Source organism: Adiantum capillus-veneris, chromosome 8 (assembly GCF_014529385.1).
Source record: "Adiantum capillus-veneris isolate H3 chromosome 8, ASM1452938v2, whole genome shotgun sequence".
Lineage (NCBI taxonomy): Eukaryota > Viridiplantae > Streptophyta > Polypodiopsida > Polypodiales > Pteridaceae > Adiantum > Adiantum capillus-veneris.
In genome coordinates, this window is record NC_140938.1 from 102,348,397 (window position 1) to 102,366,275 (window position 17,879).

The following is a 17,879-nucleotide window of genomic DNA, read 5'->3' on the forward strand; positions in this document are numbered from 1 at the left end:
CCACTCCAAACAACAAAACAAGATGCCAAGCAAAGCCCACAACATGAAGAAGAATCTGCATAGTCATGACTCAAGTTGCGTGATAGCTATCAACTGCAATAAAATAGATGTTAGTTATCTACTAAATTTAGCAAGATAATCTTTTTATCAAATATATCTCCTTGGAGTAATATACAATCATTGGTTTATACTAAGAGCGTGCAACAGATATGTCTATTCTCTCAAATGGACGTCACTACAATTTGATTCGTTGTCTTTGAATGTTCAAAGCACTAATTTCACAATGGTGATGGAACATATACTATTTAGATACTCAAACTTGTTGCAAAGGGACCTCCCCAATCTCAAAAAAGTAAAAATTATTTTAAAATATAATAAATACACAAGTGAAGGGTGAGTTTAGAAAATGAAAAGTAAGATGAAAGTGAAATCAATAGACATATGAAAATTAAAAGTCAAAAGACCTTTTGTGTTTCTCTTCTCTTCTCCTTTAATTTTTCTTTAGCGTCTTCTCTTCTCTTTAGTGTTTTCCTTGCTCTCTCTCTCTCTCTCTCTCTCTCTCTCTCTCTCTCTCTCAATGTTGTACTCGTCCTTTCAAGCTAATACTGTTGCAAATCTAAGTGCTTCATCATTGCCCGTTGCTATGTGCTATAGATTAGCACATAGTTTTTTTTTGTGTTGAGGGCATCTTTTAATTTTTTTTGAAGCCATTATGAATGCAAAGGGACCATTTTATCAGACACTCTCTCAAATTTTACTTTCCTTAATGGCCGAAAAACGTATTAAACAAAATACATTCACATATGTAGATGCTTGGATTGTTAAGCAAGTATGTGCAGTATTGTCTTGCCAATTACTCCCCTCTTGCTTAACAATTGATTTTTTATAGTATCCATACCTGCTTACAAATAGTCCTCTTTTATCCATCATAAAGACAACAATTACATGGCATCCAAAAGTTGACCTCCAATATTGCCATACAATCAAGCTATTTACATCAACCCTTTATTTCCAACCAAGCAACTATCGTTACAGGTGCAAGATTCTTGGAATGCCAACTGGTTGGTGCCAGACGATCAATCTTGCCAAGAGTGGATCCAGACGATGAGCATGATATGATGCTTGCTGCTATTTACCACTCTTAACATGTAAGCTAAACTAAACTATAAACGACAAACCATCCAATAACATAAGTAAATGCAACCTCGGATGGTGTCGTGCCCTTTGATCAACCCTACCTTGGAGCTGGGGTCTGTGGTAGATTCAATCTCTGAACTAACTTGTAGTGAAGAAAATTTCCCTTTAATGGAGGTGCACATGAAGGCCATGCTTGAGAATTTGCAATACACAAATAACCCAATAATATACACACATTGGCATTTCATATGGCTCTGTTTCATTTCACATACCAAAGGGGCATGCCTTTCTTTACATCATGTGGGCCTCTTAAGTTTGTCTGTTACAAGAGCTGCCATTGCCTTCCTGATGCAAATCAACATCTCTAGGCAGCGTGGGAGAGAGCCCATTGGTAGCGTTGCCACAGCACTTACACCTCTCCTCAAAAGACTTCAGAAGCAAGTATTCTTACAATGTGACCTCAGCACTGCAGATTGGGCAAACCTGTCCAAGAAAATCAGTTGAAGATAAGGGGATTTTTTCCCAAGTTTTCTACGGGAACACTTAAAGATGAGCTTGATGGTGCGAAGTGCAGTACATTTACTTGCAGCCCAACAGAGTAGGAGAAACTACTCACAGCGATTCGTATAAACAATAGCAAGTGAATTTGCAAAGGATCACAAGCAAACAATACATGCATCCTTCAAGTAGATTAGGAACTAGCATCAAGCGCAATGCTAAAATGTTAAGAAGAGCTTAGTGCAGATGTATGAAAAGCCTCACATAACACTCACCTTATTAATTTGTAGCCAGTTCTTGATGCAATCGGCATGATAACAGTGTCGGCATGGCAATGTCAACAGCCCATCACCATCCTCATAGTCGAGCCGGCAAATGACACACCTGTTCCCAAGTCATCTTTTTCCATATATTTATAGCAGGAAACAACATATCTTATCATGCATCTGGCTCTAAAGCACCACATGCGATAATGTGTTACAATCATCAATCATCGATGGGCATTTAAGTTGTTTCCACCATCACTTCAACCTTTGAATGCAACATCCTTCATGAACTTACAGTTTTTCAGTGCCTGGATGTTGGTGCGAGAAAATTGAGCAAGGGAGAGCGGCTATGGCGTTCGGCTTCAAACCCTTGCTGTGAGTTCCAACTGCTTCTCCCAATGCAATCAGCTCCTACCAAAGTTATGACCATTACACAACTTTAACTCTAGGCATTGAAACATTTAAGAAACTAAAAATTCACCCCTCAAAATCACCTCATAAGACATGTTGTCAGGATCAATATCTTGCCAAGCTTCCTGTATAAACCAAGAATTACATTACTTGCATATTAAAAACCCCACAAACAAATCAAACCAGATCAAACCAACCTGTGCCTCGTGGATTCCATCCTCATCATCTCTTTGAGCTACAACAAAAGTCAAGATAATTAGCCAATAACACTAGTCCCAACTGTTTCTGACAGCTCATGCATCCATTGAATCCACACACATGTATGTCTAGTACATTGTTGCAATCAGTACTTAAATTCCACCAAAGAAAACTGTTTATGCATGCATGCATGTGCGCGCACGCACCTGATCACCTCCATGCCCGTTCAGGGTGGCTATGTTTTGTACGTTTTTGTGTGTGTGTGCGCGCGCGCGCACTTGTGTGGGTGTGGGTGTGTGCGTGGGTGTGTGTGTGTGTGTGTGTGTGTGTGTGTGTGTGTGAGAGAGAGAGAGAGAGAGATCTAAACTATTCATCTAAACATTTCAAAATGCCTCTTATCTTTCACACATACATTCCTCCGCATCAATAAGGCCCATCATGTACGCAGTTGCTTCACGCTGTTCAGCCTCCTGTAAAGCTCTAGCAAAGGCCTCATCATCCTCAAAATGGGACCCACACATCTCCCCTTGCTCCTGTGTCTTCTCAATCTCCTGATAACATCCTGGTGAGATTCCATCATCGATCGATGGTTGCGGTGAATGGAAATCATCCTCCTCGTTGCTATCTTTAAAATAGTCATAATCAAAGTTACCACTCCCAGACGCATCATAGTCACCGCTACCATCACTACCTATTTGCAAAAGCAAGTATGCATGTTCCTGTCACAAAAAGAACTGGAACTTTATGCTGCTCACCTTAACATTGCATTTATAACAGATAGAAGCAGCAACTATAACGAAACCTAAAGGTCACCCACATACAGCATTCCTGCTTGTGAAGAGAGCCCCTAGCAAGGACAGGATAGTGCATGTACTCAAAAGATATGACCACAAGCATATAGAAATGCATATACGGAAAGATAGTACAGATTCTAGATCGCAAGTACCTACTCTTTCAGAATGACAACTCACCCCATTCTATGTGATAAAGCTACTTGGGAGTGTTCCTTCATGCTAGTCAAATACTCCTGTTACAGAGCTTCCTCTGGTAACAAAATCATCAGACTATCTAATAAAAAACTTGCAAGTATGAATGAATGGCAAGGTACAACAATGACACCTGAAACGTGGGCTATACTTGGCTGGTGAAACGACCTAAATTGTAATATGGACAACACAAAATCGGCTAGGGAAGGCACCCAACACAGCCCATACTTGAAGCTGTTGTATGGGCCCCTATCATTTTGCACCCCACTCCTGCTCATGATTTTAACCGCATACAGAAACGTTAAACCCCCCGGGGTTATCTCTGCTTGCAGATGCCCGAATCCTTAACCTTAAAGGCATTGAGAACAGCATCTACCATCCCACCTGTTTGGATTTAGAACAACAAGGTTTGAAGTTTTTACAGCTCACAAATCTCGTGCTTTACAGGGAGATTGTCATTACTTGTGGACATCACCGAATTCTATTCAAAGCAACACTGGACTCCAATGGAGATCTCGGCTTCGCCTACCAGAAGGACTCTTCACCAGCCCCCTTGCTTACCCCTTGGATGGAGAACCCGGCTTCACCTACCACAGAGGGACTCTTTAGAGGCTCAGCGCTTCATCTGGCTCTCTCCCTGGAAGAGAAAGCGAGCCTTGAGTCAGAGGTCAACTGGCCTTAGGGGACCTCCATCATTTGCCAGATTGTTGGCACTCTCACAATTGAGGGGATGTTCAAGATCTCATGCACACCACCTTTTAGCCGAGGTCAACAAGCTTATTGACGTGAAGATCCTTGGCCGAAGCCCCCCCCCCCCCCCCCCCCCCCCCCCCCCCCACCACATATTAAAAGAAAAACTGCCCAGCCCTATATGGCCAGTTGCCTCTCCAATTCTTATTTTAAAGAATAATCACGTACTAAAGCAAAACGTTCGTACAGTTCCATACTGAGTATGTACCATACTCAATCGAGCCGTACATACAGACAGATGCAACCTTGGAGGAAACACATGTTCCAGTTTGAATCTGCTTTCTTGACTTACATCGTAAGTACCAGTGGGGCAGGTCTACCCATTTTTTGCATTTTGGTTCGGGATCCCCATGCCCTCTCCCCAAGGAGATATAAGTTCAGCAGTTGGCATTGGTTGGATCAGACAAAGAGTGAGTACTGGTGGCTGCCCAATCAATGTATAATTTTCCAGCACATGGGACATCTCACACAGACTTTACGTCATCAAAGACCTTGTCCAACGCGAGAGTTCAAAGCATCAGTAGCAGGGTAATTACCATATTGTCACTGAGTAGTAGACCCCTAACCATTGACCTCCAAGGCACAGAATGACAAGGGTTGACAGTAGGTACGAGATCGTGGCCGTAAAAGGCCGCCTCGTATACCTCCTGACGGTGCAACCGGCTGAGCAATGTGTTCCTTTATGAAACTGTTTTGTTTTTCTAGGTTAAGATCAGCCTCACCAAATGGAGGCCACTCCGCCCTCAGAGGCTGACCCAATGAACCCTGATAGCTGCTCTACTCCGTCGCCTTCCACACCCCCCCCCCCCTTCCAAAAAAAGCTCAAAAGAAAAAGATTTTTCAAAAAAAGTAAAAGGCCACAAAACTGGTTTTTAAATTTGACGGCATACACGATTTAGAGGCCTAAAGCAAGTTGTCAATCTTTTTCCTGACAGTAGTATATGCATAAGTTTCATCGTGTACATCCCAAGTATTTTTCAAAAATGTTCTGATGTGCTTGGAGGTTTTTTAGGAAGATAACAAAACTTTTGAGCAATTTTTGTTCGATTGTACCTAAAAGATGGCCCTTGAAAAGTACTAACTTTATATGAAATCAAGGTTGTCTCCGGACGTTGGTTCATGAGACCAAGAATTTCCATAAAAGCTAGTTATAGCCACAAAAGTGGCTTTTATTCACACAGCCCTAGTGTTAATAAAATATTATTTCAGTCTCGTGTCTTTAACGCCAAATCACTTGTTCCATATCTTTCCAGAATAGCAATCAAAATGACATAGCCAACGAAGAGAGAGATACAGAGTCTGTTCCAGAGGGCCCGCTGCTGCTGCACGCTCCCCCCCCCCCTCTCTCTCGCCCTGGCGCTGCCTCCAGCCCCCCAGCACTGCCCCCTCGCCCTCGCGCTGCCCCCTTCGCCCAGCCCTGCCCGCCACCCTCGCCCTCTGCTGCCTGCCGTCCGCGCCCCTAGCCCCCCAGCACTGCCCCCTCGCCCAGCCCTGCCCGCCACCCTCGCCCTCTGCTGCCCGCCACCCTCGCCCTCTGCTGCCCGCCGTCCGCGCCCCTAGCTGCCCCCAAGCCCGCCGCTGCCCCCCATTCCCTGGCCGCTTCTCCCCCCCCCCCCCCGCAGCCTTTTGAACTCTCGCTCGCCGCTTTATCCGTCCCCCCCCCCCCCCGTCCTCATTGTTCCCGAAGGTCTTCTGCACCTGGCTCTGCAACACTTCTTCTTCGGACAAGTGCTTGGCGTGCTCGGTTGCAGATTTTCTTCACCATCCGCTTCTTCGACTCAGAGGTAGACACAGATGGAGGCTCCAGCTCCGCCATAGAGGGACTCACCTGAAGCCCACTCGCCCGACCCCGTTGAGCCCACCATTCGACTTGCTCTTTCGCCGACAGAGCAAGCGAGCCTTGCCGCAAAGGTAGAGCGCTTGCAGGCTACTTCTGTCATCTGCAAGGTTCTGGGCACTCGTCCTAGCAGAGGAGAGCTGCAAGACCTTCTCCAGGCCCACCTTCTCGCAGAGGTGGGCAAGATCTTGGATGTCCAGATTCTCGGACGGGGGTACTACCAGATCGAGTTCGAGACTTCCGAGATGGCCTCCAAGGTCATAGCTATGAGTCCACTGGCCATCCGAGCATCACGCGCCCACTTTCGACAGTGGCGACATGGTTTTGACCCGACCTCGAATGTGCTAGTAGAGGAGGCAGACATCCCCATCTCAGTCTGCTTTCCGGGTTTACGGAGGGAGTACCTTCCACTTCTCTCCAGGATTGGCTCCGCCATCGGGACTGTCCTATAGACACCTCGTACGGCAACATTAGTAGCTGCCAAGGCGGCTGGCATCCCTTCAGTTCGAGTTTTGGTCAGAGATACCCACACGCTCCCGAAGGTCATCCTTTTGCCTCGGGTGAGTGGGGGTTGGTTTAGACAAAGTGTGGAGTACTCGGGTCTCCCGAACCAGTGCTTCATTTGCAGACAGATGGGCCACCTAGCGAAGGCCTGTCCACGGAGGAGGCCACGACCTGCACCTCAACCTCAGCCCCAGCCTGCCAAGGCTGGGCCGCAGCCACAGCCAGCGGCACAGCGCACAGATTCAGAACCACCCTCCAAGCCTGGGGCTCCAGCGGAGGAGGGGTGGCTACAGGCCCATGGCCGTCGACGACAGGGGCCACAGCGACAACCTGGCACTCAGGGTGGCCCTCAGGTGCCTACTCAACAGCAGTGGGTTCCCACGGGGAACCGCTTTGGTCCTCTTGAGAGCTTCACCCTCGTCAGCCGCCCCACCTTCAGATTTCCCCTCCTCCTCCTCATCCCCTCCCTCGCCCTCTGCTCCCGCCTACTCCCCTCCTCGCCCCCTTGTCTCTGTCGCCCCACCCCGCTTCTCTTCTCCTCTGCCCCCCCCCCCCCCAGCTCCTTCTCCCCCTCCTGCTCCAGTACCACAGTCGACTCAGGAGACTGTTCCCTCGCCGGTGGCTAGGAGATCTCTTGGCAACGCCTTTGCCACGAATCGCCTAGCGAGAGAGGGTCAGCCCTTCTTGCGGCCCCCTCTGCAGATTCAAACATCTTCCCTTGCAGCTATCCCTCGTGGTCTGACGAGCATTGACCTCCGACGCCGTTGGGATTTCTTCGACTACGGGTTTACTCGCTTCCTCGGCGATTCCGCAGCAGACCACGAGGCAGCCTACTTCAGGGTCCACGCTTTGTTCCTCACCGCTAGGGGAACAGAGGCCTTGGACTCAGCAGTTGGTTTCTCCTTCCCCCTCTGTGGTAGGACCGAGACAGAGTGGTCCCTCGACTCAGTGGTGGGATGGTTGCATACACAGGTTCTCGAGTTCTCTCACCACATGGGAGAACTTGGAGTTACAGATTTGCTGCAGACTTTGTGGCCACTGGCCAAGTTTGCGGTGACACCCCCAGACTCAGCAGGATGTAGGCACATTGTGGTGTACTTTTTTGTTGATACGCAGTGTTTGCCTTGCTATGTATACATTCATGAGGACTCCTGGACAGAGGAGGTTGCTTTACGTACGGCTCGCTCTGCTTGGACTTGGACCAGGCACTCACTGCAGTCTCGCCTATCTAGAGGACGCTCGGATGCGGATTACTCCCCATCCAAGCCAGCCTCGAAGATAGCCGTCTTGCTGCTGCGGCAGCATCTGTTCTCTCTCGCTCCCCATGAGGATCGTCTCGTGGAACATGCAGGGACTAGGTGGGGCCCAGTTTCAGCGACAGCGGGGCCGATTGCATCAGGAGCTTCAGCGTTGCCTTGTGGGAGGAGAGATTGATCTCCTTATGCTTCAGAAGCACCATTTGTCTAAGAGCCGCATTCGGCGATGTGGTCAGATTTTGCGTGGACGTTATGATACCTTTTGGTCAGCTGCTTTTGGACCTGGAGGCATCCAGGGTGGGGTATGTATGACTATTGCGGACTCATTGCAGCAGGCCATAGTGGACAGAGGGATTATTGTGCCAGGCAGGGCTCAGTGGATTACTATGCAGCTTCAGGGTGGCCTTGTGGGCTTCCTGAACATCTATGCGCCCAATGTGGTGAGTGCTCGTGTAGAGTTTTGGTCACAGATTGTTGAGTCTTTGCCACAGGTTGACCATTGGTGTGTAGGAGGGGACTTCAACATGTTGGAGGACCCTTCTGACAGGATCGGAGGCAACCATGCTACTGTGCATGGAGTCGAGTTAGCAGCTTGGGAGAGGTTGTGTATGACTTTGAGGGTCTCGGATACATGGCAGCATTCCGGCTTTGTGAGGCCTCCATAGAGTCTTGCTTTCTCTAGATCGGACCGCAGAGTGAGAGGAGTGAATCTATCGCGGATAGATCGCTTCTACACTAGTGACCACTTCAGTGACTTGGGGGGCTCAGTGGGCATCCTGGCAGGGACATCCTTCTCGGACCATGCACCAGTGATCCTCACAGTGGCAGACAGGCAAAGGAGTGGGAGCACGATGCTTCGCATCCCAGAGCGGGTCTTGTTGGACTCAGCACTCAGAGAGAGGGTAGAGGCTCTCTGGACAGAGCGCATGGACAGCCAGGCTCTACCTGCAGACAGAGTGGCCTTAGGCCTAGCTCAGCTTAGCCACTTTTTTCTCTAGGAGTCTCTGGCTCAACGGGCTGCAGCGAGAGAGGAGGAGCAGCGTCTCAAACGAGACATTGCCTCACTACAGAGGATGCAGGAGCAGCATCCAGACAATCCATGGTTGGAGGAGCAGTTACAACAAGCTCAACAGGAGCTTGCTTGCACAGAGGAGAGGCGCCATGAGTTTGCCTTTCACCGACAGGCATCTCAGTGGACTCAGGTGGGTGACAGATTGACAGGTGCTTTTTTTGAGACAGTGGGACCTTGGCACTCGCATGCCAAGGTCAATCAGTTGAGGAGACCCGATGGGTCAGTTGTTTGTGAGCCCGAGGATATGCGTGCAGTTGCTACTGACTTTTACCCTGAGTTACTGGCGGCTCAGCCCCAGTCAGAGAGATAGGATGCATGCAGGGAACAGGTTTGGGCACAGATGCCTTGTCTTGTGACTGAGGAGATGCGCTAGAGGTTAGAGATACCTCTTCAGCTTGAGGAGCTGCACACGGCTCTTAGGGCCCTCCCTCGTAGTAGCTGTCCAGGTGAGGATGGGTTGACTCCCAGCTTCTTCTTGGAGTACTGGACCTGCTTGGCCCAGATCTTTGTAGTGCCTTTCAGTACATTCTGCACACAGGAGTGATGCCGGATAGCATGAGTGAGGTAGCATCAGTGAGGGCCTGATTTACCTGATTCCAAAGGAGGGTGGCTCCTTGGATGAGATTCGACAGTGGCGCCCCATCACCATCCTAAACTCAGACTACAAAATTCTTGCCAAGGCTCTGAGTTTGAGGATTCAGCCACTTTTGGAGAGCCTTATACATGGGACTCAGACAGGTTTTGTCAAGGAACGCAGTATCCTTGACAACATCTTCACCTTCTAGGAGGCTTCTGCCCTGGCACGACTCCGTGGGGAGGACCTTGTGATTCTTCTTCTCGATTTTGAGAAGGCATACAATAGAGTTGACTGGGACTTTCTAGAGGGCACGCTACGCAGGATGGGCTTCTCAGATGCTTGGATCAGAGGGGTGTCAGCTTTGTACAGACAGGCTCACAGTCAGGTGCTTTTGGCAGGAGGGAGAGGTGAGCGCTTCATGCTCACACGATCGGTCAGACAGGGTTGTCCTCTTGCCCCCTTTCTCTTTCTGTTCTATGCGGAGGCGATGAGCAGATTTTTGGTGTCACAGCAGGTTGGTCTGAGGGGCTTAGCACTCCCTATACGGGGAGATGAGCTTCTGGACACTGAGTTTGCCGACGACTCGGCCTTGTACTTGGAGGGCCAGGAAGCCAATTTACACAGATGTGAGCAGGCTTTGGAGACCTTCTGTTGTGCATCGGGCGGACTGATCAACTGGAGAAAGACAGTGGCTTTCTCGGTTGGCAGTGCTCTTGTGCCCGATTGGATGCCAGGAGAGGGTTTCAGGTGGATTCCTCCAGGGACTGCAGTTCGGTACTTGGGCTGTCAGGTTGGTTTGGACTTGTCCCCCGAGCAGCAGATTGCTCCTCTTCTCCTGTCCATCAGGAGAAAGCTGTCACGTTGGAGCTCAGCACGACTTTCGTTGGCTGGTAGAGTAGTAGTTGCCAACCAGGTGTTGTTGGCGACTATGTGGTACATCACTTCTTGCTGGATCTTCTCGAGTTCTTGTATCAATCAGGTAGAGAGGCTGATCAGGAACTTCCTTTGGTCAGGTCGCGACACTCAGATTTCCAGAGCCAAGGTGGCTTGGTCGGTCATCACACTTCCTTGTTCTCAGGGAGGGCTTGGGATCACTGATCCAGCACAGCATAGCAGAGCCCTTTTTGGGAAGTTCGTTGTCAGAGGACTTCTTCCAGGCGAGGAGCCCTGGAAGGAGTTCTTGCTGCAGAGGCTTCGTGCCAGGGTGCCTCAGTCAGGAGGCCCTTGGCAACCTTCGACCAGATGGATCTTTACAGAGCTGCGCCGAGTTGGTTTGAGCAGGAGACTGGAGGACCGATTTGCTGTGAGTTTGCTTCGATCTTGGGAGCTCTTACGGCGTGGCCTAGAGCAGAGACGGCCGACATGCACGGAGGAGCGCCTACGGCAGCCCCTCGTCCGGAACCCCATGGTTAGCACTCAAAGAGGCAACTTGGTTGGGAGTCGGCCTCATGTTTCTTGGGGTCCCATGGCAGCTGGTCCAGCGCACTCTCTAGGTGACTGGCTAGAGTTCACAGGTTTGTCAGAGGAGGTGCAGGCTGTCCAGCTACAGGGCATGAGAGGGGTGCAGAGCATGTGTCAGGACATCACAGAGTCAGTTCCAGCTGAGTGGCTCACGCCTCTCGAGCCAGTAGCACCCCGGTGGATGGGAGCCTTCACACGACTGGAGGTTCTCATTTCAGTCAGGGCTTGCTCAGAGACTGTCCCAGCCCTGTTCTTCGAGCTTCAGGGTGGGGGACGATTACAACGAGTTGCAGTAGAGGCCCCGCAGGTAACAGAGTGCTGTTTCCAGAGGATCCGAGTTGTGGGCATCTGTGGGAGGACTTGCGTCATAGACCCTGACCCAGCAGCTCTTGAGACAGGACACTGGAGTCTATGGGCTTGGGAGTGCTGTCCACTGGCACGAGTACAGTGGGATCCTGGTGAGTGGCTATGGAGGGACCCCTTCTCTTCTGCAGACCGCCCAGGAGTCCCCTTCTTTCAGTACACTGTTCGGCTTGGACGTCATATACTTGCAGCACAGAGAGAGGCCCGCCCCGCTGCAGCACGTCATTGGCAGGAGGAGGGCCTCACAGTCGAGTTCTTGGCAGCTTTTTGGCAGAGGCTGTGGGACTCCAGACAGCCGAGGCGAGTCACCTTGTTTCAGTGGCTGGTCGCACATAGAGCCACAGCAGTAGGGAGCTGGCTTCTGCATAGTGGTCTCTCGTCAGCGTCACTGTCTTTGGGACTGTCCCTCGGCCCAGCAGGTGTGGCTACGAGTTCTTCGGCTGATGCCTGCTCTCTCCACGGCTCGCCAGTACACTTGGGGGACAGCGGCTTGGTCCACCCTCGCGGGCCCGGCACTTCAGTTTGAGCTATCTTCCACCAGCAGGATGATAGTGATACAGGGGGGGCGACCTACACTCCAGCTTGCTACAGAGCTTACTCCACTGGAGTGGTGCAGTGAGAAAGAGGAGTGTTGGGAGCTCATCAGTGGCCTGACACTGTGGTTCATCTGGCGGGCCCGCTGTTTCCGCATCTTTGAGGCTCGCCCTGTGCCACCAGCAGAGACTGTTCGTGAATTTTGGCTAGAGCTATCCATACTCTCAGAGGACCACATGCGGGAGTGCCGCGAGGCTTTCCTTTGACTCTGGCGCCTTGGGCCTTGCTACACCATAGTCCAAGGGGTGCTCAAATGGCACTACTGTCCACCTGTGTGGCTTTTCCCTCCTCCCATCTCTTGATTTAGCCCCTTTGTATATATGTTGTTTTTTCATTGGGAGAGTCTCCCCATCATGCTTGTTGTAGCCCTCTCTTGCAGAGGTGGTTGTAGCCCTATGGGCAGTTTTCATTAACTAATAGAAGGATCTTCTTCTCGGGAAAAAAAAAAAAAAAGAGATAGAAGTCCGTCGACATTTCAGTTATGAAATAAAGCATTCACTTCAAGAATCTAGCTAAGTGCATCAGCAACTCAATCGTTGGATCCCTCCCTTTAGTAGATCTCAGAGTCAAGCTCTTTCATAAATTCAACCCATCTAGCCTTCTGGCCTATGAATCACCTAATCACAGACCTAGAAAAAAGTGATCTCAGTCCACGAAACAAATCTAGAGATGCCGTCACTTCGTAAAAGTGTGGACCACGCATAGACCTCTTTCTCATATGTTGGATAATGCATTGAAGCATCAAAAAACTTCTTGCTTTCAAATGCAACAATCTATCCATCCTAATAAAGCGTTGTATCAGCCTCATAATCACTAGCATATATCTTAACCACAAATGGCTTACTAGTATTAACAATATGCAGCATTACGGAAACAGTTCCAAAGTGTTTCGGTGTCTTAAAGCTCAACACTAAATGTTCGTGTCATAGACTAGGTCCCCTCTCCTATGATGGGGACATAAAACCCCTGAACCTCTTCGCAGTCGTCACCCCCCCCTGGCACCCACAACCTCTACCACCAGTCCTTTCTCCCCCGAATCATCTGCTCCCCCTTTGACCTCGTGACTTTACCCTCATCCACTCGACCCCTATAGACGTGCGCTCCTCATCACCCCTTTCTCTCATCCTTTGCTCCCCCCTTGACCTTCTCATCCCCTTCTTTTGTGAGACTCTACACCTCGAAAGACGTAGATTCAAATTTTTCTCCTCTCAGTAGTTGTTAAGAGGGTTGGTTGGTTTTAAATAGCCGCAAAGGGCAAAGGTTTGACTACTCATGTACGCATTATCTTGGTTATAAGAAGACAAATGATGTAACAACTTCCCCTATTACAATTCACATTCAACATTTGGCTTCCCTTTCCCCTTGTGTGGCATAGATCAACAGGATTCGCCAATGGGCAGTATCTTCAATTGCATTGGGAGCCAAGTCTTTGAGTTCTCTCACCTCACAAACATGGGGAAAATTGTCACACCTTGGTGACATGGCAAAAATCCCAAAAGACTAGACTCGAAGCCAACCAGGGTAGAGGCAAGACCCACGCGGTGGCACTCGCAAAGCAGTGCGATTCAAAAGCTCTATCACGCAATGTTGACGTGGCACAACGTACGGCCTAAGTATGTTGTTGGAGTGTGCGGCTCTCCAAGGGTGACCGGGTAAGCGCCAAGCCACTAGCTGTGAGAGAGATGAGAGAGTAGCCGAAACAAAGAGAAAACAAGCAACAGATAGCCAACCAAACACCTATCACCAAAACTATTAAAACAATATAAATCTGTACAGGAAGTACTGAGGCAAGCTTTTCCATGCATGGGAACCCCCCCATATATTTTTGCCCTTTTATCAAAATATTTCCCATTATATAAGTTACTTCTGATTTTTTCTTCCTTTTTCACAAACGTTTTAGCCTTTATTAAATAAATAATACTTATGCTAATCAATCACGATGTAGCATAATAAGTAAGCTTTCTTTATTGATCTCTCTTTTGACCTTAAATATTAAATATATATATATATTCTAGTATTTTCTAATATATTTTTTTTCATGAATATACATTATTCCACTCTACCAAATATTTTATTCACTAGTTTTCATTTTCAAACCTCAACCCCACTTTCAAATTTCAATAATACCTCCATCTAGACGATTGTCAATCTTTTCAACACTCTAGGTCATGTTTTCATACACATAAAGGAGCTTACACTTGAAGGCAAGAGAGAAGTCCACTCAAAGGGGACCACCAAAAGACTTTTGCAGCCACAAATAATACATTATTTGGCTGAATTTTTTAAGTAAAGAAGAACCCCGAATCTGAAGGAGCGTTCAACATGAAAGATGTAGCTCGTGATCTCAACTTTTAGCTCAATTTTTTTCAGAATTTTTGGAGTTATGAACACGGAGATATGATTTTTGTAGTGGACCCCAGTTTTCTCGTGTAATGGTGACACAGGCCATCCCCGCTTTCCTTCCTTCTAGAATGGCTATGGTTCTACAAGTCTTCAAGCATGATTACAAGAGACAAGGCTCTTTTAATGAGGTCTTGGCTAGTCTAAAGTAATTCTATCACCACTTTTGGGAGGATCCATCCTCATCAACAAATATCCACCTTCGACAACCTCTCTTATAATTTTCTTACCTCTCTCTTCTCTCCCTAATATGCTTATGTCTATCCAAAGCTAGACTATTGTAAATATTTCCTATCCTCTACATCCTACCCACATTCTCTCTTCTTCTCTCTCTATTGACTCTGATATTTTAAATAATGAGGAGACAAGATGGGAGCCGCAGTCACATGCACCCCATTTTCCTAGTCACCAAAGTGGGACACTCACTTCAAATAGAAATATTGCTAAATCCTTCCCTCCTTCCCTATATAAGGGAGGCCATGAGAGCTCACTTGGGGAAGGAGGGAAGAAGAAGAAGGGTGGACACACTCATGATATTCCTCGCCATCAACTCCCATCTCTCCATTATGCCTCCTACGATCTTGTTCCCTTCTCATTTTCCTTCCATACGCTACCTATTGTATTCATCTTTTGCAAGCAATCAACACACTCCATCTTGGTGCCATACTTTGTGTCGCTTTGGATACATCTCATTGTGAGTATGGTATATGCTTGTTCCTTGCCATTTTTTTTCTGCTTATGTTAAGGTGTGCGGATTCGCCACCACACACACACACTCTCTCTCCCTCTTATATTCCTATCATCTTGCTACTTCCATCTTAAGATGTGCGGATTCGCCACCTTTTGTATGAGAAGTGAGCATACTTGCATGTATCCCTGACCTCGTTATCTTCCTTACTACATGCATGCGTAGCGAACCCATTCTCACTCACTCACCACTCCTCTCACCTTATTCTCCGACCACCCCATTCCACATTTGGGCGTGGATCTTGAAATTGTTTCCATGCATGCTTCATTGTGTATATATGTATGCGTCCTAGCCGCATATCTTGCTAGGTGGTGCCCCTATTGTGTATTCCCCATGATGAGGCCATTGTGCATAGTCTTGGTGTAGAGGCCACCGGGTCTATTTTTTTCACTTCCGCCTCTCATTTGGTGCCCCCACTGAGGAGGGCTCTTGAAACCCTTCAGTTTACAAGACTGAAAACCCTAAACTATTGTGAATGGATGAATCAGTATGAAGGATTTTCTAACTGGACGACAGAAGAAGAAGAGCTCCAAGCACAACTAGACGAACTCCGCATCTCCATCGAAGCTCGAGTGACAGGCGTAACGGTAATCGATTTGAAGTGGGAGAGTCAACCAACGCGCCAAACCCAGTGGATATACATAGGCCAAGTGCCAAGAAGAAGAAGGAGAAGGTGGAAACCATGTCCGCAACCTACAACCAACCAACAACAACAAAATGGAAGGAGCTCTGCACAATAGAGAATCAACACTATTCTACTTTGAGAATCAGGTAACTCAAGTCACCGAGGTAATTATCATAGTCAGTTTTCAAGTCGCACCTGATGCTGCAGCACAGATAACAGAAGCATTGGCTCACACTCTCACTAGAGAAACTAGGGATCTACTGAGTTTGTTTCAGGAAAGAACACCACCCTCTCCTACAAGCTTGGACAGTGACTAAGCACCTCTAAGCTTCACATGAATCAGGACAACCTACCTCAAGACAGATCACACATACCAACACGTGTACGCTCAATCCAGGTAATATTGGACTTGAAGATTCACTACCAGCACGTCATTAACACCATGTCGGGTGGGGAGCGGTTTTTTGAGGTTCTGGCATCAGATCAGCCATTTGTTTTACCTTTGGTACAAGGCAATGTACCGTTTGGAGTTTTAATCTATGTCCTAGTATAATAGGGTATACACGCCTCCTTGTAAAGAAGAAAAAAAATTTGCAAGTTAAGAAGTGTCTTTCTAGCTCTCTCTCAGTAATCATGGCAAGTGTAGCATTTCCAACCTTTACTGGTAAGGTGGGCGAGGATGCTGCAGACTTTCTAGACAACTTGGAAATAGCATGTGTCATCTCTGCGAGAGATGATGATGCTTCGCGCTTGCGCATCTTCCCACTTCTAATGAAGGTGGAGGCAAGATCATGGTACAATGCCTTGGCACAAGAAACCAAGGAACGGTGGGACTTATTAAGGGCAACCTTTGTCAAGCGTTTTGGAGAGGACACAACATCAGAGAAGCTATGGAAATTGTTGACAGAGTTGAAGCAGGGCAGTATGCTGGAATACACATCATATGAGTCAAAGTTTGTAGATTTATGGGGGCGATGGGTTGCATCGCTAAGAGAAGATGAGGGGGCACCTGATTTCCTAAAGAAGGATCGATTTGTGGCTGGGTTATGGCCAACTCTTAAAGAGAAGGTGAAGGGAAGGTTTCCTGCTACGTATGAGCTAGCAGTTGAAGTGGCCCGCCTTAAAGACAAGAAGTTGCGCCTACAAGCCAGGAATATCGATAGAGAGGAAGCCGTTAGGACCCCACCACCTCTAGCACCACCTACAACAGTCGCCCAGAGGATTCAACCACAAGAACCAATTGAAGATCAGCAAGACCTGCTCAACCGAATCACCTATCAACTTGAGAATCTCTCAGTCCATTTGATACAACAAGGGCATGCACACAATCGCAACCAAGAGCAAGGGAGAGGACAACGAAGGCAAAACCAAGAATACCACTGCTACAATTGTGGGGAGGATGGTCATGGCATGTACTATTGTCCACAACCAAGGAGGCAGAATTTCAACAGAGGAGCCAGACAAAACCAGGTTTCACCACCAAAAGCAAGACCACCACCACCAAGGGCACCACGACAAGCACCACCCGTGCAAATCTTACAACCACCGATTCAACCACAACCACCACCACCACCACCACAACCTCTCATTCCACCCTTACCTCCACCACCAGTTGGCAATCAAACAGTAAGCGTCATCAGTCTTGAAGGTAAGGGAAAGGAGAAAGTGAAGAAGGATAAGACCAAGGTTAAAGGAGTAGATGCCATTGGGGTAAAACGCGCTAGGCATGGTGAATCTTCTCAAAAGGAAGAAAAGATGAAGAATAAAGGGGAATCTAGCAAAAAGCCGTCCAAGTCACGACGTAAAATTGACATTGTAGATTTCTCTTTGGGTGAATGTTCTAAACCATATGATTTGGTTCAAGATGTTTCTGTGCAGGGCCCAAAAATCACCTGGCCCCAGTTACTCCACCTAGCACCTAGGGTGAGGAGACAATGGACAAAGATGGTTAACACGAGGCGACCAAAGCCAAAGATAGCTGGGGCTATCTCCGGGAGGAATCTAGACGACATACTACCAGTGATGGATGCTTACATCAAAGGACAACACATCTCCAATATCTACATCGATGGTGGCGCACAAATATGCGTCATGAGTGAAAAAATGATGCACCGTTTGGGTTTAGAGGTGAGTCGGCCGGCACCATGCCGAGCCAAAATGGCAAATAATTTAAAAGTTCAATGTGTTGGTGTCATA

At 48.1% G+C, this 17,879-nt stretch overlaps 1 protein-coding gene across 4 annotated transcripts in view; it reads right to left on the bottom strand.

Annotated features, from left to right (window-relative positions):
- Positions 1-1,352: 1,352 nt before the first annotated feature.
- The window catches only part of LOC147452659 (E3 ubiquitin ligase BIG BROTHER-related-like), a 33,368-nt gene continuing 16,841 nt past the window's right edge, over positions 1,353-17,879 (bottom strand). For 3 of the 4 annotated variants that reach the window (XM_086518293.1, XM_086518295.1, XM_086518294.1), the window contains exons 3-8: positions 2,923-3,229; positions 2,510-2,547; positions 2,396-2,437; positions 2,197-2,312; positions 1,911-2,019; positions 1,353-1,620 (exon numbers count right to left, since the gene is read on the bottom strand). In XM_086518293.1, the coding sequence (XP_086374419.1) occupies positions 1,585-1,620; positions 1,911-2,019; positions 2,197-2,312; positions 2,396-2,437; positions 2,510-2,547; positions 2,923-3,229 (648 nt within the window). In that variant the 3' untranslated portion in view covers positions 1,353-1,584. Of the gene's footprint in view, positions 1,621-1,910; positions 2,088-2,196; positions 2,313-2,395; positions 2,438-2,509; positions 2,548-2,922; positions 3,230-17,879 lie in introns of all 4 variants that reach the window. The other variant, XR_015188918.1, reaches the window with a different exon arrangement.